The 21,698-nt window shown below is 38.4% G+C and overlaps 2 protein-coding genes across 2 annotated transcripts in view; one reads left to right on the top strand and one right to left on the bottom strand.

The window, feature by feature from the left end:
• Window positions 1-21,698, top strand: part of LOC142358715 (uncharacterized) — a 405,321-nt gene that overhangs the window by 183,603 nt on the left and 200,020 nt on the right. The window lies entirely within an intron of this gene.
• Window positions 17,362-19,117, bottom strand: LOC142335324 (uncharacterized). The gene is made up of 2 exons (XM_075383772.1): window positions 18,261-19,117; window positions 17,362-17,855 (listed from the first exon to the last, which is right to left on the bottom strand). The coding sequence occupies exons 1-2, from the start codon at window positions 18,985-18,987 to the stop codon at window positions 17,491-17,493; spliced, it is 1,092 nt and encodes a 363-aa protein (XP_075239887.1). The 5' UTR covers window positions 18,988-19,117; the 3' UTR covers window positions 17,362-17,490.

The raw sequence follows: 21,698 nt of genomic DNA, 5'->3' as shown, positions 1-21,698 counted from the left end.
CTTCTATGTATATTTGTTACCTAGTCTTGTTAATTACAGGTCACATATGACATTTTTGTTGCCGAGGGAAGGTGCAAATCTACTAAATCTATTGTTTTAAAGAATCCGTAAAGAATTCAGTGGCTTCGACACTTCTTTTTGTAGATGTAAGACATATTCTGACTAATTACAGGTCCCAAGCTCTTTCTTTGGACGAATAGACAAAATTATTTGATTTCTTCTTTTTTTAGCTAAAGGCTTTCATGACTTTGAAAAAAAATATTTTTCGAAAAAATCAGAAGTCTTATTTAACTTTGCCCTTTTTCTCTTTTTTGTCTAATTGTTACCTATTCTCATTAATGAGAAGGCCTATACCACAATTTTGGCGATTGAGGAAGGCTAAATAGAACATACTTTGAGGGGCCAAATATGGCTTTACAGCTTCGACAGCGTTTTCTCGCAAGTTTTAATTGATTTTTTGTTTAATGACTCTATTTTTAGTTCATTTTCTAACCGCATAAAAAAATGAATAATGACAGATCCTATTGCGCTCAAATAGAAACGTATGTAATCATAAAGATATTTGATGTTTTCAAATGCCATCTAATGATTTTCCTTACATTGAAATTAATTGTTTTTAAAAATATTAGCCATATTAGCCAATTTTTTATCTTTGCTGTTTTTGTTCTCTTTTGTCTAATTGTTACCGAGCCTTTTGATAGAGGGGTTCCATATCTTTTCTAGAAAAGTACCAGTTACATTGTTTAATTTCAGTTTTATCCAATGCTATTTTGAGCTTGTCAGTAAGTTTTTTTTTAAATGGACATAATGTTTTGGATGTAATTAATGTTTGTTGTTATTGTTGTTTGATTTTGTTATTCGCCTTGACTTGTTTTCTTAAAAACGACTGAATTCATGAATCTAATGCAGCATTTTTTACTCCCTTGAATTATTTGCGTTGGAGACGATCTTTGTTCATTCCCCTTTTGTTTTTCGAAAAATACTGGAGTTTTTGGGGTTTTCTATCTGTTCCTCATTCGGTAGATAATTATGCAAAAAAATGTTGATGAGCGAGGTGGGATCTTTATGTGCGAACGCACATTACTGAGCCTCCTTGTTGCAATTTACCGGAGAAGTTGCTTTGGTCTCGGAAAAATCTGGCGAGTCAGATTTCACTTCTGCCAAAAAATGAATCATACATAATATTATCGCTGATTTAACTTACTGGCAATCTAGACTTTCTGTCGGATTTAGCTTCCTGTATTCTCCCACATTAAATACTTGATTTTCAATTCTGAAACTTTAAAGAGAATTTAAATTTTAGAAAAGCAAAATTCACCTCCCAAGAATTTTTTCTCAAGGAAAGTTTTTTTTTCCAAGCGTGTACACCATTGTAAGTACTTTAAGACTTGAATTATCATCATCAGAAGATAAAAATAGCAACTTTTATTGTTTCAGGTCAAACGGAACAACTGATGAGGCGGACTCTCTACGGAGCTACCTTTTTTCCTGGTAAAATATTGAATGAGGAAGGACAAACAAAAATGAACTGCTTTGGACTATGAACTCTACTGCACAATAAACTAAACAATAAAACTCTAGCATTGCATCCCCTTGTACAAAATTTTAGTTTCCACTGATTTTTTTTTATATTTTTTTTTGCTCTTTTTTCCTTCGGGTCTAATTTTGGAATAAATTTAAACCCCTTGGACTTAAGCTCGAGCTACTCGCCTTTACTTCGTTTGGGCATTGGCCATTGAGTTTTTTGCCGATTTCTCATTAACTTTTAACAGTATCGCTTATTTGACGATGTGCTGCTTCCTCGCAGGTGTGAATTTTAGCACTTACTTGTCGCAGGGACCCTCTTCTTGCCTGAGGTCTTATTGCGACATTTTTTGGCGGCTCATTTGTTTCGGCGTTTTGGATACTTCTCTATGCCCAAAAAGCTTGTGTAAGGGATTGATTGCGCACCTGACGTTACATTGAGGTTTCTTCTTTCTTCGCTTTTTGGAGGACTTAGATCTCCATTGGTCTCACGTGGTTTTTCTTCCGGAGCTGCTCTTTCGTTCTTGAGTCGTTCCCAGAGGAACTATTGCTCGTCTGCATCATAGTTTTCTGAGAAGTGCTACCGTTATTTTGTTGGCGTCCATTGGCTGCGTTGCATTGGGTTAACCACCTTCTATAACATGTGGAATTGGGCTAATTTTTTACAAAATTTGCCTTTAACATGCCTCACAATTCAATTAATTGAGCCCTCTTCTTAGACGATGAAGTTCCCTCAGTGCTGAGCTCTCTGCGCCTCTGTCTATGCCGGGCCATGTTGTTTTTGCTTTGGATTTTTGTCTCGCCAATTTTCTCGCCACTGCTATGTCAATTTTCCTAAAAATTTTACCTGTGTTAGTTATTGCGCGTTTTGTTTGCACAAGTACCTTTTACTTAAATAGCCTTCAACTGCAGCTCCTTTTGTTTGTCTTTTTATCAAGCTCAAACTGTTCCAATTGTTGATTTGCCATGACTTTCGAAGCTGTGTACTCACTGGAAGTCTTCTCTTCGCATCGGTCTCCCATCTCATGTCCGGTTACTTGGGTGTCCACCGCCTGCCAGATCTCCTCTTGTTCTTAATCCCTATGTTCAATTATCATTTATCTTCTGTGCCCATGTCGTCCTTCGCTTGAGTGCTTTTAATTATTAGACATTTCCTTCTTATCTAGCGGCCAATTTATGTTCAACTGGCAAGCTTCTTTCGCAGTATTTATGAGCGATGTATTTTTTTGAGGTCAGAAGAGCTTTTGAAAAATCGATAGATCATCTTTAAACTTTTTTGTAAATCGTAACGCCTCTAATACATTTCTAAAACAAGTTTTGAATTGAGCATAAATATTTTCCTGTACATTTCTTAATATATTTTGTTAGAATCCGAAATTGCATGCAAGTTTAACATCTCTCCGCGTGGACAATTTTATATTTAATTTTATTCTCGAAGCAAAATGACCTCGCTTTGAACAGTTTGAACGCTGGCCCATGATCTGCTTCAAATAACGATGTATGCCACATAGTGTTTTGTGTTTTTTTCGGGAATTTGATCGTCCTTTTGCTCTTTGTGTCTGAACAGCATATTGCTGTCGGCCAACCGAAGAACCTATCGAATCCAACTAGCACATATGTTTTGGCTACAAAATTTGTTTTGTTCAGGCTTTAGCTCTTCGTTAGGTTTGACTTATAGTGATTCTCCCGAACCTATTGATTTTGCTACAACCTGCGTTCAGTTTTTATCTGTGCATCTACACTCGTGGCAGAAGTGCTCGTTTTACGAGATGTCCCTCGTCATAAAGAGCATCTATATAACTATATTTGCTTTGATTATCTGTCATGTTCTGTGGTGGAGCTTGTGTCATTGTTCATGAATTGAGCCTATAGATTTTGTGGGATTAATAGCCGTGCATCCATCCACAAATAGTTCTACAGAAATTCGAGGCCCTTCATGTACTTTGCAATGTACCGAGGGATGCTCTGGGGCCAGCCAACTAGCCAGGTTATCCCCCGGATTGTCCCTTATGAGCTTGGCAATTTCCCAGCGCAACTGATCATTTTTCAGGATGTCCGCTATAAACTAGTCATCGAAGAAGTTTGTTCTCGATCTTCTTTTGTCCATGGTGTCGACTTGGGTGACTCCCTTGGATGAATTGACCTTGTTCACCATCCTATCTCTGTCTTTTTGCACTTGCTGGTTTGTCCAGGTTGTCTATGCTTGCTTCATTGTTTCTATTTGTCAACTCTAAGGTAGGTTTCTGGGCAACTAATCTGCCATCATAACTTCCGGAATTTGCTCCCGGATCATTCTGTCTATCCAACGGGTCAGACGGCTAAAGTATGTTTTTTTGGCTCTGTTTGATTATAATGCAGAAAAAAATACTTTGTGATCACTTTAAATTGTGAAATCTTTTCCATAAAACGTAGTTTTTAGTTTGTTTTGTTGATCAAACTACCGACAACAATTCCGCTTCATTTTTTGAATACTGTAATTCAACTGCGTTTACAAAACTCGATTTGATTGCTTGATTGCTACAGGTTGTACCTATTGGGTTATTTTCTGCGTACTTCCTTTGTTCTAGTGCTGCCACCTCCAACCCCCCCCAAACCTATGTGACATGCTTCACCCAATATCATAGTTACCTTGTGAGGATAAAAAAGATTTATTTCTACCACTTTTCTATTCTTATTTTTCAAAACTTCGAGATTTGATTGTGTGCTTTTTTGCTCCGATATCTGCTGCAGTTTCAGATGGTGGTTTCGGAAGGGATCTATTTAAAATGTTTACGAATTCCATGAGAATTTTTAATCTCTTGGGCCTCTTTCGTGACAACTTTGGGACCGATTCGGTTTTTGATTTTTGTAGCACGCATGCAAATAAAATGCGGATTAAAATAGGACAACGAATACGTACTTACTTGTATATAGGCTTTTTGGAAAACTCGCAATTAGGACAATCTAATTAAGATAATAACACCACAGCTAAATTGAACAAAAATATGTACTCTCTTGAAAGCAAACACATGGTGCCCCAAATTCTCATTAAACCAAATATGCACAAAAGTAAGCATAGTTACAAACCGGATAAAGGCGTAACGAATTGGTTGAGGTTGAAAAATGAAAGGCTGTCAGAGTAGATTGATGCGACAAATAGAAGAATTGATTAAACTGAGTTCTATACAAAAACAAAATAGCATAGTTCGGGAGTTTGAAATCGCTAGAACTAAAAATACAATGAAAGTTGTAAAAGAGCTGAAACTTTCTCCATATAGAGAAAATCGGGGTCAAACGTCCCCGGAAACCGACTCCGCACCCCCTCCTTCTCCCCCAGCCTCACTTTTTGAGCCGGGAACATCTGCGGTACAGTTGGCAACTGATGGGGTGCTAAAAGATAACGAGAAGAAACGAATAAAAAAATACCAAAATACAAAAGAAAAAGAAAGTAAAGAAAGTCAATCAGCGAATGGCGGCAACGGGGGGGGGGGGGGGGGGGGGGAATTGACCTGTCCGAATTGGATAAAAGGGACCCCGAAATGGCTTCTGCGGTGCGCTTGATGGTTGAAGAAGAAGAGAAAGATGAGGGAAAGTTAAAAAAAGGGAAGCAAACCTGATGCTAAATACACAAATTGTTTATAAGTAATTATTAATTTTCCTTTCTGGTTGTTATTTCTTTCCACAGCGGTATACTATCAGGCAATGCGGTGTCCCCTCCACTAGCTGGATTTTATGAAATATGCCGTCTCGATTTAATCCCTTGTGAGTCCCAGTTGGACTAAAATAGTAAGGTTGTTCGTCGTAGCCAGAGTCACAATATACATAAATATTAATACGGAAGCGTCGAGCAAACAGTCTAAGGTCTGTTGTATTGATAAATTCGACGTCCTCCATCCCTCTAGATAAATTACTTTGCTGGGCCTGTCGTAAAGGTGCTTATCGGACCCAGTGCGTAGTTTGGCAAACAATTTTTGGAATTCACGCGCCTGCGTGCGGTTTCCCGTAATAATGGTCGACAGACAGGCACTAACACAATTGCATTTAGGATGAGCAGCGTCTAATGCAATAGGCTCGTATTGCAGTGTGCCAAAATCAGGGCAGCTGAAAAGAATTGGGCATTGTAATTTATGTAGTCATTAATCGGAAAAGCATTTTCTTACCTCTTAAACAATTCATAACAGTATCTTCTCTTCTTCTCTTGTCCCATTTCGCGACATACTCGGTCGAGGACTTCCTGTGAAATAAATTTTATCGGTCCTCTAGTGTGGCGATAGATGGCATTATCATTGCAAGTAGAACAATCGCGTATAACAGTTTCGCACCATACTCTAAGATGCATAACACTAAATTTTTGACTAATTAACGGCGATAATTTGTATCTAGGGAGGTGGCCATTATAATTTTGCAGCTGAGATATCTTCGTACGAGCATTTGAACGATGTAGTACCTGAATGTCGGACCCAACCAAGTATAAATGACCATTTTTTGTATAAAATTTTCGGCTTCGGCGGCGAATACTGTTTTTTTTTCGACCCAGTGACAATTCCTGGGGTAAACCCCTGAACGCAAGTACAGGACAATCTCCAAGTATGTACGACTGTCCATTTTGATAGAGGGTAGATTTAAGAACTTGTAGTAAGGACGATAATCTGAAGACTGAAGCTTAGTTGCGAAAATGTTTGTTTGAAGAAAAATAAAACGCTCACTTATTCACTTCATGAAAATACCACCAAGCAGACATTGGCCGCCCCCCAAGGAGGTTATATTAAGCGGACATTTACCAAATTTTAATGGCATGTACACCCAACGGTCCTCTCAGGCTGGTATGCTTTTCGGGCCAATCCGACCACCCACTCCGATTTATTAGCACCGGAAGTGGTGTGATTTGAAGGTTTTCGATATTTTGAGCGGAAAAATGACTGTTCGAGTATGATATAAGGGTAACTAAGGGTTGCAATGGGTATTATGTCCAGAGTACTGTATGAGATGATCATAGAAAAGGAGTTAGGATCACTTTTTGGGTATTCTGCGGTAAATAGGCTGTTTTTACCGGAAGACAGCATTTAAATTGAAATAGTAATTTCTCTAAAAGCTGAAGTTGGATTGACCTGAAACTTGGGGGATAGACTATTTTGGGTATGAGGTATGAGGAGTCCAATTTTGAGGTCGGATTTCACTGCACACCAACCTGCACGGAACTAGTGCAAGCCCGTGCTGCGGAACGTAAAATTTGAATGGCTCGTGGAGTATTGGTAGTAGCCCTATGATTTTTGGAGGGTTAGTGTAACTTTTCAAGGGCTTTGGATTGGTGATATTTTAAACCCCAGATTCCGAACGGAAGTTGGTGCTTCGGGACAACCCGAGTGCCGAAAACCGGAAATTGGGCTTTTTGAGTGGCCGAATGACTTTGAAATGGTATTAATATGATAACCTGAGACGGTTAGTGACAAAAAAGAATCACCCCGGTCAATTTTGACGAACTCGGATTTTTTCGGGTTTCGGCACCCTTGACTCGTTAAAAATTTTCAAATTGCAAGCGAATCGCAACGGCTGATCCGTTGGTCATGAAATTTGGCAGGCAAGTTGGTGGCACCATATAGTTACTAGAAAATTTCACCCGAAGACGCTTTGACCACTACTTCGCGTCTGCTTCCGCTTCGGCGGCGAATACTGTTTTTTTTCGACTCAGTGACAATTCCTGGGGTAAACACCTGAACGCAAGTACAGGACAATCTCGAAGTATGTACGACTGTCCATTTCGATAGAGGGTAGATTTAAGAACTTGTAGTAAGGACGATAATCTGAAGCTTAGTTGCGAAAATGTTTGTTTAAAGCAAATAAAATGCTCACTTATTCACTTTATGAAAATACCACCAGGCAGACATTGGCCGCCCCCCCCAAGGGGGTTGTATTAAGCGGACGTTTACCAAATTTTAATGGCAGGTACACCCAACGGTCCTCTCAGGCTGGTGTGCTTTTCGGGCCAATCCGACCACCCACTCCAATTTATTAGCACCGGAAGTGGTGTGATTTGAAAGTTTTCGATATTTTGAGCGAAAAAATGACTGTTCGAGTTTGATATAAGGGTAACTAAGTGTTGCAATGGGTATTAAGTCCAGAGTACTGTATGAGATGATCATAGAAAAAGAGTTAGGATCACTTTTTGGGTATTCTGCGGTAAATAGGCTGTTTTTACCGGAAGACAGCACTTAAATTGAAATAGTAATTTCTCTAAAAGTTGAGGTTGGATTGACCTGAAACTTGGGGGATAGACTTTTTTGGGTATGAGGAGTCCGATTTTATTTTGAGGTCGGATTTCACCGCACACCAACCTGCACGGAACTAGAGCACGCCCGTGCTGCGGAACGTGAAATTTGAATGGCTCATTGAGTATTGGTAGTAGCCCTATGGTTTTTGGAGGGTTAGTGTAACTTTTCAAGGGCTTTCGATTGGTGATATTTTAAACCCCAGATTCCGAACGGAAGTTGGTGCTTCGGGACGACCCGAGTGCCGAAAACCGGTAATTGGCCTTTTTGAGTGGCCGAATGACTTTGAAATTGTATTAATATGATAACCTGAGACGGTTAGTGACAAAAAATAACCACCCCGGTCAATTTTGACGAACTCGGATTTTTCGGGTTTCGGCACCCATGACTCGTTAAAAATTTTCAAATCGCAAGCGACTCGCAACGGCTGATCCGTTGGTCATGAAATTTGGCAGGCAAGTTGGTGGCACCATATAGTTACTAGAAAATTTTACCCGAAGACGCTCTATATATACTGTTTTTTTGGACCCAGTGACAATTCCTGGGGTAAACCCCTGAACGCAAGTACGGGACAATCTCGAAGTATGTACGACTGTCCATTTCGATAGAGGGTAGATTTAAGAACTTGTAGTAAGGACGATAATCTGAAGACTGAAGCTTAGTTGCGAAAATGTTTGTTCAAAGCAAATAAAATGCTCAATTATTCACTTTATGAAAATACTACCAAGCAGACATTGGCCGCCCCCCCCCAAGGAGGTTATATTAAGCGGACATTTACCAAATTTTAATGGCATGTACACCCAACGGTCCTCTCAGGCTGGTATGTTTTTCGGGCCAATCCGACCACCCACTCCGATTTATTAGCACCGGAAGTGGTGTGATTTGAAGGTTTTCGATATTTTGAGCGGAAAAATGACTGTTCGAGTATGATATAAGGGTAACTAAGGGTTGCAATGGGTATTATGTCCAGAGTACTGTATGAGATGACCATGGAAAAGGAGTTAGGATCACTTTTTGGGTATTCTGCGGTAAATAGGCTGTTTTTACCGGAAGACAGCACTTAAATTGAAATAGTAATTTCTCTAAAAGTTGAAGTTGGATTGACCTGAAACTTGGGGGATAGACTATTTTGGGTTTGAGGAGTCCGATTTGGCAGGCAAGTTGGTGGCAGGCAAGTTGGTGGCACCCTATAGTTACTAGAAAATTTTACCCGAAGACGCTTTGACCACTACTTCGCGTCGGCTTCCGCTTCGGCGGCGAATACTGTTTTTTTCGACTCAGTGACAATTCCTGGGGTAAACACCTGAACGCAAGTACAGGACAATCTCGAAGTATGTACGACTGTCCTTTTCGATAGAGGGTAGATTTAAGAACTTGTAGTAGGGACGATAATCTGAAGCTTAGTTGCGAAAATGTTTGTTTAAAGCAAATAAAATGCTCACTTATTCACTTTATGAAAATACCACCAGGCAGACCTTGGCCGCCCCCCCCCAAGGGGGTTATATTAAGCGGACGTTTACCAAATTTTAATGGCAGGTACACCCAACGGTCCTCTCAGGCTGGTGTGCTTTTCGGGCCAATCCGACCACCCACTCCAATTTATTAGCACCGGAAGTGGTGTGATTTGAAAGTTTTCGATATTTTGAGCGAAAAAATGACTGTTCGAGTTTGATATAAGGGTAACTAAGTGTTGCAATGGGTATTAAGTCCAGAGTACTGTATGAGATGATCATAGAAAAAGAGTTAGGATCACTTTTTGGGTATTCTGCGGTAAATAGGCTGTTTTTACCGGAAGACAGCACTTAAATTGAAATAGTAATTTCTCTAAAAGTTGAGGTTGGATTGACCTGAAACTTGGGGGATAGACTTTTTTGGGTATGAGGAGTCCGATTTTATTTTGAGGTCGGATTTCACCGCACACCAACCTGCACGGAACTAGAGCACGCCCGTGCTGCGGAACGTGAAATTTGAATGGCTCATTGAGTATTGGTAGTAGCCCTATGGTTTTTGGAGGGTTAGTGTAACTTTTCAAGGGCTTTCGATTGGTGATATTTTAAACCCCAGATTCCGAACGGAAGTTGGTGCTTCGGGACGACCCGAGTGCCGAAAACCGGAAATTGGCCTTTTTGAGTGGCCGAATGACTTTGAGATTGTACTAATATGATAACCTGAGACGGTTAGTGACAAAAAATAACCACCCCGGTCAATTTTGACGAACTCGGATTTTTCGGGTTTCGGCACCCATGACTCGTTAAAAATTTTCAAATTGCAAGCGACTCGCAACGGCTGATCCGTTGGTCATGAAATTTGGCAGGCAAGTTGGTGGCACCATATAGTTACTAGAAAATTTTACCCGAAGACGCTTTATATATACTGTTTTTTTGGACCCAGTGACAATTCCTGGGGTAAACCCCTGAACGCAAGTACGGGACAATCTCGAAGTATGTACGACTGTCCATTTCGATAGAGGGTAGATTTAAGAACTTGTAGTAAGGACGATAATCTGAAGACTGAAGCTTAGTTGCGAAAATGTTTGTTCAAAGCAAATAAAATGCTCAATTATTCACTTTATGAAAATACTACCAAGCAGACATTGGCCGCCCCCCCCAAGGAGGTTATATTAAGCGGACATTTACCAAATTTTAATGGCATGTACACCCAACGGTCCTCTCAGGCTGGTATGTTTTTCGGGCCAATCCGACCACCCACTCCGATTTATTAGCACCGGAAGTGGTGTGATTTGAAGGTTTTCGATATTTTGAGCGGAAAAATGACTGTTCGAGTTTGATATAAGGGTAACTAAGGGTTGCAATGGGTATTATGTCCAGAGTACTGTATGAGATGACCATGGAAAAGGAGTTAGGATCACTTTTTGGGTATTCTGCGGTAAATAGGCTGTTTTTACCGGAAGACAGCACTTAAATTGAAATAGTAATTTCTCTAAAAGTTGAAGTTGGATTGACCTGAAACTTGGGGGATAGACTATTTTGGGTTTGAGGAGTCCGATTTGGCAGGCAAGTTGGTGGCAGGCAAGTTGGTGGCACCCTATAGTTACTAGAAAATTTTACCCGAAGACGCTTTGACCACTACTTCGCGAGTTATTAAGTTGTGAAATTTGGGGTCATCCGGGAGGTCGATTAAAAGTGTGCACGGTCATTGCTCGTGTTCTATTAGGAGTTAGGTGATAAAAATTGGTGGGTAGGTGTAACTATGGTAGAATTTTTCGCGCCAATAGTTTTTTTTTACCAAATTGGCCCTTCATCTTTGACTATTGACCTCTAATTGACCTCTAGAGGTCATTGGGTTTTTGGGAAATTTTGGTTTCTGACTAATTTTTGTATGAGGAAGTGCACTGAATGCTGGGAAAAGCATACCAAGCCATTATTTTAGCTTTAGCGAGCATGAATTAGTGATATATTTACACATGGAGACCAATAGTCTTTGAATAACAAAAGCGACAAAATTGACTTGGCGCCAAATTCGTGTGCGCAAATAAGAGCGATAAGGATTGCGGACTTTGACGTTAATCTGTTTGTTTAGTGAAGGGAAGCCCTCCTACGGATTTGTCAATCCGTCAAAATGACTTACGTTGTTTACTTAAGTGGTTAAAGTGTATTTAAAAAAAGATAAGATAAAGTTAGCCAAATAGAAAAAGTTGTATTCAGTTTATCGAGTAAAAATTGAAGAGAAAGAGAGAAAATACTGAGCTAGTGAGCAGTTGGTTTAGTGGGACTCAACTTAAGACGGTCAGTAAAGCTGCAAGACCAGTTAGGAAACTGTGAGCAACTTGGTTAATTATATTGCGAGTGAATCACGATAAAATTTTCAACTTATCCAAAATTTTTGCAGTTGAATTCTTCTCAAGTTGTTAGTTGATTGAGAGTTGCATCTTTTTACCGTGGATTCTACATTTGTGCTGGTGTTCTCTATTCAATTTAACGTCTTTTGGGACAAAGCATTTTTAACGGCCTGCAAGAGTGGACAAGGGGAAAAACTCAGAAAAGAGACAAGGTAGCGCTTGCTTCATCATTTTCTTTTTAGACCTTCGGTGTTGCTTATAATTAAGTTCGATCGATCTTCTGGGCGACAAATCCCCCTCATTTTTCGCCTAGTTAGAAATTCAGAAGACGACAATTTTTTTGGGGGTTATCGCTGGGTTAATTATGTGTCCGAGCCCTTCTATCTGCGTTTTCTTGAATGCGCATTTTTCTTGTTCTTGCCAGAAATTGTGTCATCGAGCATTTTAAGATTTTGTCAACCACAAGATTGATAAAGAACTAATATAGTCTAATATGGTCTAATATAGAACTTTGTGACATTTATTATGTTGTTATTTTTCTTGTTAAAATGTCTAAACTGGTGTTCCTGTTCTCTGAGATCGATTAGTTTTGTTTTTGAATCAACAAATTGTTTTAGTTGATGCAAGAGCAACGTTATTGTGGGCAATTCTGTATCTACTCATGTGTGTTTTGGTTCACCTCTTATCTGTATTTTAATCCTCTATTTGAGTCTCTTGAACGTCGCTTCTATCGCGGTCTTCTTCAAAATCACTCCGTAATTGTCTCAGTTGTCCCTTTGCTCTCTTTTGACTTCATTTTCGTCCTCCGGGTATTTCCATGATCTACCTTGGGATTTTTGAGTTGTTCTATCCTGAGTTGTTCTTCTGGCAAAACGTACTGTTTTTATCACATTTATTGACATCGCATGGCGGGCTAAAAATTTTGCTCCGTGGTTCTGACCCGCTGCCAATGCGCATCTTGTTTACGTGCTCTGGATGAGCCCTCTGGACTGCATCCCTCTCCCGTGTCGGCGTTGTCTTCTTCTTTCGCCTCTTATCCTTCCCTCTAGAAAGTGTATTGACTCATTCTTCTTGTAATCGTGACGGCATTATTGGTTTGCTGAACGTCCGTTGAGCGTGATACTGTTTTTCATTGGCCAGGCTTTTACTAGATGTTTCCTTTTTTAAATGTTTCTATTATAAGTTCTCTCTGATGTCTGCATTAAACACATCTCGTCCCAGGGAATTTTCAAAAATCTTCGAAGGTTCCTCCCTCCAAAGTCACATTTTGTTTCAATTCCGCATAACGTTGCGGAAATTGGTGGAGAATATATGTACACCGCCCTGGTCTTGCAACTAAATGTGCTTTTTTGTTAGAGAAATTCTGCTTCTGTTGTATCGTTCGTTTGAATCGGTAATGAAATTCGGTTTATTTTATATTCCCTAATTTGGCCAATGGCGCATTTATAAATTTTTGCAAAATTTACTGAAGTACTTATATTCATCTAGCTACGGGTTTTCTCCACTGATTCAGAATTAAACTGTTGCATTTATTTCAGATATGGATCTGCCCTCTCGATGAATTCAATCCCCAGATTTTGCAGTGTGTCACTTCTTAGAATTGCTAACCCTTGGGGTAGACCTCTGGGTTGCTTCCCTCTCCAGTGTCGGCATTCTCTTCCTGTTCCTCCTCTTACCTAGCAGTCTAGAAAAAGTATTGCATCACTGTTTACTGTCATTCCGCGGGAGTTATTGGGGTCGGTGATTGTTCGTCGGGCTTGATATCCTTTTTCATGGATCAGTAACTTCCTGGTGCTGGCTTCATCTGGTGAGTGTTCCATTAACATTACGCTTTAAGTTGTTGCATCTCGCATGATTGCAATATACGTATACCTTCTCAAAGAACCTCTAAATTCCCAAAACAAAAACTCACATTTAGATGCCATTCCGCATATTGAACTTTTCCCCGTTGTTCTGCTTTGTTTCTGCCTTTTCGTCAGAAACTCGAACCTTTTGTACATTACCTTGTTGTGCCTTTTGAGCACTTTTCAAGTTCGTGGAGAGTATCTTGCCTTGCTAAATGGTTTATATTTGGCCTAAAACTTTCTTGCCCATCTTTCCATTATGCAGGTATCAGATTTGCGTTCTTGTACGTTCTTGTTGTTCCGACCCCACTTGTGGGGGGGGGGGAACTATATACTCAAATGGGTTTTTTTTGTTCAGTCAATTTTGGCCGACCGATATATTCGTCGTAGAGAAATGTGAGTGGTATCATTAAAGGGCTGGTCCAGCGTAGAGTTCAAAACTAAAAAAGATTTTTTTGATTTTCGTTTTTTTCGAGGAGTAATCGAGGATTGAAGTTTTGTGGGAACACGCGATATTTGTTTACTTTTAGTGTAATTTTTCTCCAAATTAAAATATTTTCAATAAAAATTGTATTTTAAATTTAAATTTCATGTCAATTTGTTCCTAATAGACTAAAGGCGATAAAAAAGACTAGTTCTGGTCTCATTGGGAAGTTCACTATCAAAAAAAAATTCGAATTCTATTCCAGAGCTCTTTTTTTATAAAACTTTTCTCTCTTTTTTCGCTTTTTTTAAGTCACCTAGAGACAAGTCACTTTTTGTATCAAAGTTCTGTTTATGACAAACCTATTTTACAATCAAATTAAGCCCAATGAACAAAAAACATCGTTTTCAAGGAATTGCTCATGTTTTTTTTGGCTTCGATTCTGAGTTTTCGTAATTTTAAATGAAATTTTGAATATCTGTTTGAGGTTTTACGATTTTTTGGAGTCCTATGGCATTTATTCATTGACTAACAGTGCAATATCTTCCATAATGAGCTTTAAGTGAATTTATCTAGTGCCTTGAGGGGATAGGTAATGGCTGTTAGGACTTAAAAAAATGATTTCTTTTTAATAATAAAGAATAAATTATCGAGAACTGTAAGTCAGTCCAGGAGGGACTCTACCCTCTTCTTTCCTACTGCAACCAAAATTAATCTGATTAACGGTTTTGTCTTCTAACTATTGGTTATATGACTTCAATGACACAAGATTTCAATTTTTTTAAATTTTTTTTGGTTATTTTTTTATTGGTTACTTTTGAACTCTTATCACATTATCTAAACATTATACACATTATCCAAATATTATTTTAATCCCATTGGCTTCAAGAAGACGTTCAGTGGATCACAGATAAAGTTTTCAGAGAAGAGCTAGTGTGATTTAATTGGCTTCGACACTTTCCTCTCGCACTTTTTTTTCACCGAATTTCGGTTTTTGCCTGTTTTTGTTATTGCTTTCACAGTCATAAGACTTATTGCGATGTCATGTTTAATATCTATGCGTAACAGACATCCTCTTCTTCCCATTGGGTTGTATCTGAGCGTATATATTGAGCTCCGCTGAAAGATTTTGAGTTTAATGGCTGTTCAGAGTTAATAATAATTTTTCGAATTTTTTTTCATATTAAACAATCCTAAGTTTTTTTCCTTGAACTGTTGGTTGCGGAATTTTTCCCGTTCTACTGTAGCCAAATTTTTTCTGATTAGCGGTTTTATCTTCTACCTGTTAGTTTTAAAACTTCAATGCCACGAGATTTCTTATTTTTTAAAAAAAATTTTGTGTACTTTATTTTATTTTTGGATCCTTTTGAAATCTTGGCACATCATCCTACTGCTGATGGTCTCCAGTGTTTAAAGGATAAAGTTCAACGGATCATAGATATACTTTTCAGAGAAGAGCATATGATTTGAATTGCTTCGACATATTCTTCTGGCACTTTTCTACTGAATTTTTTGTTTTTGCCTGTCTGTTGTCGTTTTCATAGTCAATAACTTGTTGTAAGGTCTTATTGATTAAATATGATTGACAAACAAACTTATTGTTCCGTCAAGGTATAATTTAGCGTATTTACTGGCTTGCGTTGAAGGCTAATGAAATTAATTGCGTTGATAAAACGTGTTTTCTCGAAAAATTCGTTGTTCTAATGTTTTTGTTTATGTTTGTTGATTTTTTGAAATTATATTGATAAATAAAAGAATCTCATTGCTCTTAAAAATTGATTGAAAATAGAAGAGTTTTTAGTGAAAAGTTCATTTTTTTAATGCCTTCGACACTTCTCTCGCTCAATTTTTTCTTGAATTTGCTGTTTTTGTTCTTTAGGTAGCCCTAAATTGCTGACAGTTCTCATAGGCTTATAATTGAGCATTGAATGAATGATGCTACCCGAAGCAGTCAGTTTATAGTGAAGTTTTTGATAATCATATTGAAGTTTTTTTCAAATTTTCAGTTTTTGTTGTTCTTTTCGTCAAATTTTAACTTATATTCATCAATGAGAGGTCCCATCCAATTTCTTGTATTTCAAAAGATAACTTATCTATTGATATTATTTATCACAATGTTTGTTTTGTTATATGCGTTTTTTGGACAATATGCGTTTTTTATTGACTGGCCAATTTTTGTGTTTCTTTTTCTCTTCATTCAGAACAATCGCGTAATAACAGATCCCAATGGTTTTCAAATGTGGCGCAAGTAAACTTATTTAATGTGTCAGATTAAATCTTTTAGCTGAATTTTTAGCTGAATCAGTAGAATCAAAAAATTGGATTAAAAATACAAAATATTCAGATGATAGCTAATGACTTTAATGGTAGCAATAGTTTGTGCTTTCGCAAATCGTTTGTAATTTTTTGAGTTTCTCTTTATTTCGCTTTTATGGCTTATTCTAACCAAAGACAAGTCCTTCGGGTTTCGTAATGAGTTTTTAGTAATTTATTAAGGATTATTTAGTTAAAAACTATTGATTTTTAAGGTTTTTGAAATTTCTTGGTGTAAAAAATGTTGATTAATTTTTTAGGTTTCGCCTCACTGTTCGTTTTTTTTGTCGACTGGTTACCCAGTCTCATTAAGAAAAATTTCCATCTGCTGTATTGTTAGAAAAAAGTAAACTTGTGTAGTTAAGGTTTTACCTGACTGCACTTTGACGTTATTACTAGGTGCTTTTAAATTTAGATATTCCGTTTTTGCCGTGAAATTTTTGTTTGTACTAATTTTTGTTTTTTTTTTGTTTTTTTGTCTCTTAGTCTCTTTAATGTCTGATCACGTTGGCGCTGTAATGAGGCATGGCACTATGTAATTCAATTAGTATATAAGTTGTGTAACGTTTGCTTTAAACTTAAACATCTATTTTTGTTATCTCTTCATTTGGTTGACAATTTAGTCAAAAATATAGATGAGCTTGGGTCGGAACATCATGTGCGAACGCACATTAACGAGCCGCCTTGTTCCCCATCTGTCCTGAACACGGTTTGATCCATTCGCTTCCACTGATAGTGAGGCAATGACCGTTACGCTCAGTGTTTGATCGTACCTCAAGTTTTCTGTACTGATACCATGTTTAGCTATCGATCGGAGGATCCATTGTACAGTCCGTTTTAAGCGGGGGTTGAAACTAGTGGACTCATCTGCTCCTCTTTTATGGTATTAAACTTACCTTTACTTTTAAAATTAAGATGGGTTTACCTCAACAGTTATGGTTATGTAATTCTCCCATACCTTAAGTAATCAATTCATTTTTACCTTAACAAGAAGTTACGGTAACTCTGTTTAGGCAAAATTACCTTACATTTATTTAGTGCGTGAATTAAATCCTGTGTAAAAATGTTCTTTTCCATGTATTAAGATTAAACGTGCTAATTAGACCCTGGTAACTGTGCTAATTAACGCTATGCGCTGACACTTGGACCTGGGTTTTGTGTGTCGGGATATCGAGGCGAATAATGTAAATTCTCCTTTCACTTGAGCTAAAATTTTGTTTTCTGTAGGTCTCATTCAACTGTGAAATTGAAATATTGAGCGTATCTGTATCCTAAGTTTGTACCCCATTAATTCAGTTATTATGCTTGTCTCTTTATAGATTAATGTTTTGATTATTCTTGTCAAATTCGACACTGAGAGTACCAAGCATTGTTATACTGACAGGTGCCAATTTGACAACAGGTGCTTCCGGTCCACTTAGCTCCCCCACACTGTTGCCACAGTTGACGACAGTTTGGATCCCCATTTGTGTAAGTGGGTTTACACTGCGAATAGTATGCATTGCTCACCTCACACAAGGCAGCGGGGGCATCACAACATGTATTTGGGCCGTGGTGGTTCAATCCCCCACACTGTTGCCAGAGACTGGCACATGGGTTAGTGTCTTCGTTGTTGTTCGATTCCGCTGTGGTAGAGGGTGTGACCGTTGTACTCGCAGTTGTCGAGGGCGTAGTGGTCGAAGTCATCGTTGTTGTGACGGTAGTTGCTATTAACAACGAAAATTTATTATACTATTCATTCAAAGGCGGCAATCTTTAAGACGAAGGGAATTTGGAAGAATATAGAAACCGCCAATGTATCTGTAGAAAGTTTCAAAAGTTAAGTTTTCTTGATATTTTTTTCTCAATGAAAAAACTATTTGGATAAAACTATCGGACTCATTCGATTTCGTCGGAAATGAAACTGATTTTGTAACCTCAAATTTTTATTGCTTTATTGCTGTGCGAACAGACGTTAACCCTGGTCGAGGTGCACGATTCAAGCCAACTCTGATCAGACCGACAGTCGCACACGGGGTTATCAGAACATCTAGACCAAAATCTAGTTAACTAACAACTATACAATGGATGGTTCGATTAACCAAAACTAACTAAGGCTGCATGTAACTTACATGTTGTGGATTCTGGGGCACTTGTAGGTCCCTGGAAGTTATAATTACCAGGAATCTCAACACCTGAGTCAAATGTATCGATAAAATCATCTACGACTCTCCCAAACACATCAGTTATGACAACGTGCACAGGCAGGGAGACTGGTGATTGTACCTGACTGTCTTTGCTCACGAAGTGGTTATCAGCTGATCTCAGCAGATAGTTAAGTGTACCATCTTGGACAAAAGCCACCGATTCTATAGGATAGGCCGAGTTCCTTATCTGCAACTTCTGATACCATTTTTGACTCCCCTGAAACTTATAAGCCAGATTTCCGGTTGTTGGGCACTCAACCGCTGTCCATTCAATCTCCCATCGTCCACCCTTGTCTTCAGCCAGATCTAGGTCCCCATACACACAACCCGGGCATTCGTTATTCACAAATGCCAGCCTGGTACCGTTAATTGGACTCGATCCCGCACCGATTCCATGTCCGGTTATTTGCACACACATTCCACATGTTCTCGAACCATCGTATTGCTTTTTGTTAATAGCTACAGACAAAAGACCATCAGCATTGCCTACAATTGGTGAGTCTAAGCTGCAGTGCCCTTTGCCTTCATTATAGCCATAGTAGGTACCCTCTCCATGTATTGTGGACCTGTAGTAACTTCGAACAGTCGCACCTGTTTTCTCAATTTTGATCTCAATAAAAATGATGAATAAGAGAACAATTCCACGATACATGTCCTCAATGACCTGCAAATTTGGAACAAAAATGGTTTAGAAAAGATATGATTATTTTATTCTGAACAGAACCTTGCTGAAACACAGAGCCGAAAATAACAAGTGCATTAGAAATTGGTTCGAATACTTGTGAGCGAATCTATTTTTGCAGCAGATGTTGAAATTTTATTGATTAGCAGAACATTCACTGACTGTCTTTGAGTCTTATTCGATCATTCAGTTCGATTGATTTAAAATCGATCTGATGAAGTACACTTGAAACTCTCACTCATGCTACATCACAATCAACAAAGAGTAGTCACATATGGAAAATAATTGAGTTTTGTTTTTGAGGCATCATCTGTGCGCACTAAGTTGGATAGGTCAGGAAAGTTTTTAAAATGCCAAAAATTGGGTCTTTCCCATTATAGCCCCCCCCCCCCCCCCAGCTTAGTGGTCAGATAACCTATAGCCCCCCAATCATGGTAAATATAATGGGGGGGCTATATTTTCATGGGGGGCTATAATGGGAAAGACCCCAAAAATTAGCAGTGCCCGCAGCTAAAAAGCCACAAGTTTCTTTATACACAGCTATAGGTCGACTTCAATGAACTTTCGCCATTTTCAAACTTGCAAGTTGCGTGCGTGTTTTAAGCAAAGTTATATGACTGCAGAAGTAATTTCCAAATGTTGGCTAAACGTTTAAAAACGCGGTTACCGATGAACGCCGGAAGTTCTCAGTGACATCAAGTAGATTCATGTTACGTAGAACTTAATGTTAAATGAGTAATTTTGTTGATAGCACATTATCATCCGGCGAGTAATTGCTAGCAATTATCAGAGCTGGCAATTATTTGTTATAGATAGAACCATTAGTTCTGGTACAACAACCCGGGCTAGGAAATTTTCCTAAAATGCCAGTACTTTACCTTACTTTACCAGCACCAGATCTTTAAATACAACCAGGTTTGATTCAGTAACAGTATCAGATAGAGCCCCAGGCCTGGCCTCCAAACTCATCAGGTCAAATGCAAGGCTGATGATAGAGAATTTCACGATGAATATCCGAGGTTTATTTGGGATCTCCGAGGTTCTTATCGTAGAAATACAGGTCCATACCTCTGTCAAGAGTGTGTCCAAGTCTCTAATCACTCCGAAAGCGACCAAAGAATTGATTTTTTGTTGGCAGAGAAGATGAAGGTAGATTTTTCTGAGCACAGAGGTTTCGTGAGATGCTTTTTTCTCTGGGTAGAGCGTTGAAATGGTCCTCATTAGCCGCATGTTTAAACATTGCACGAAATTCACCTACAATTGCTTAATAGTCATTTAAACCAAGAACATGGCTGAGGGGTGGGTATACCCGGGTTGAGGTTTGGCGGTAAATTTTGATAAGAAATGCGGTGAAATGCAGTGAAAAAAAAAGTTCACCGCGTATTTCTTACATCTTTTTGCGGTGAATGCGTTGAATCACGGTGAATTATTTATTTTCACCGCGTCCTCGGTATTCTTACAAAGAGAAACATGCGTACACGGGATTGCACCTCTCACCTCCTGCATGTCTTCAACTTTTTATTCCATCGCCAACGGTCACGTACTGTCATGTTTCTTGTGAATTTAAATCAGATTCAATAAACGTTGGAAAACAGATGCAGTGGACTTTTCTAGGAAATGCGGTGAATTTTGCGGTGAATTTTTGTATGAAATGCGCTGATTTTTTTTTTCACCTCAGTCAGCGCAATCACCGCATTTCTTACAAAAATTCACCGCATGTCACAGCAAATCACGCATTTACAGCAAATCAGTTCTCTAATACGCTGTAAGGAATCATTAAGCATTAGTTTGTTTAACGCCTAGTAGGCAGTTTGTATTGTTTTTAAAATAGTTTCTCACGACATCTGCGGCATTTTTTTCCCAAATTTTCTGACACCGTTTTCAATTTTTTGTAAAAAGGGTCTCTTTTTGCAAGCGTTTCTTCAAAAATACCATAAAAGTATCAGATCTATTTTTCTAAGCAAAATTGCAGACAATAGTTTTATGCACATTTTATCATAAAATTAGGTCTTCATAGTGCATTTTTTTGCCAAAATAACCCAATTATGTCAAAATTACCAAACAGCTCAAAAAATTGCTTTTTTGGACATCTAACAAGCAAGTTCTATTCATCTGAGTGTATTGCTTTCACAAACAAAAGTGGTTTTTTGTCCAAACTCACATTTTTTCTGTATTTTGTCCGAAATCGTGCCCAGAAAATCGTGTTTCATTTAATCAAAACTTGTGTTGTTCATAATTTGTAGCAACGTTTTATGTAAATCATTTCAATCCTGTTGGATTGCAATCTAAGTTTTAAAAAATTACGCTAATCTACTCTTACATTTCATCGTCAATATGATGAAATCCGACATCACTCTAGGCTAAGAAAACCAATAGATGAGTTTTGTTCTCTTCAGGAAAGCCAAGTTGCGACGAGTATCTGCCCAAAAAATGGCCAAGTTTCGTGTCCCCTGCAAAAGTCTCGGCTTCTCTCTGTTTGACCAATATTCAATTGACCGATTCCCTTAAATTTGTTATACACACGCATAAACACACACACACACACATATATATATATATATATATATATATATATATATATATTAGAACAAATTGTACACAAATTGCAGTTTTTCAAGCAAAGGTACCTGGGGTGTTTCTCTCTCCCGGTCAATTTTGTACAATTGGAATAGTTCCAGAGA

Source organism: Convolutriloba macropyga, chromosome 2 (genome assembly GCF_964194025.1).
Source record: "Convolutriloba macropyga chromosome 2, txConMacr16.3, whole genome shotgun sequence".
NCBI lineage: Eukaryota > Metazoa > Xenacoelomorpha > Acoela > Convolutidae > Convolutriloba > Convolutriloba macropyga.
This window is presented reverse-complemented; position numbering and strand designations above follow the sequence as displayed.

Bases quoted from the DNA above. Each gene is read 5' to 3' on its own strand.
- LOC142335324 (XM_075383772.1), bottom strand. From the start codon at position 18,987: ATGTATCGTGGAATTGTTCTCTTATTCATCATTTTTATTGAGATCAAA. The intron at 17,856-18,260 runs GTAAGTTACATG...CGTTGTTAATAG, and splicing joins TGCCCCAGAATCCACAACAT to CAACTACCGTCACAACAACG.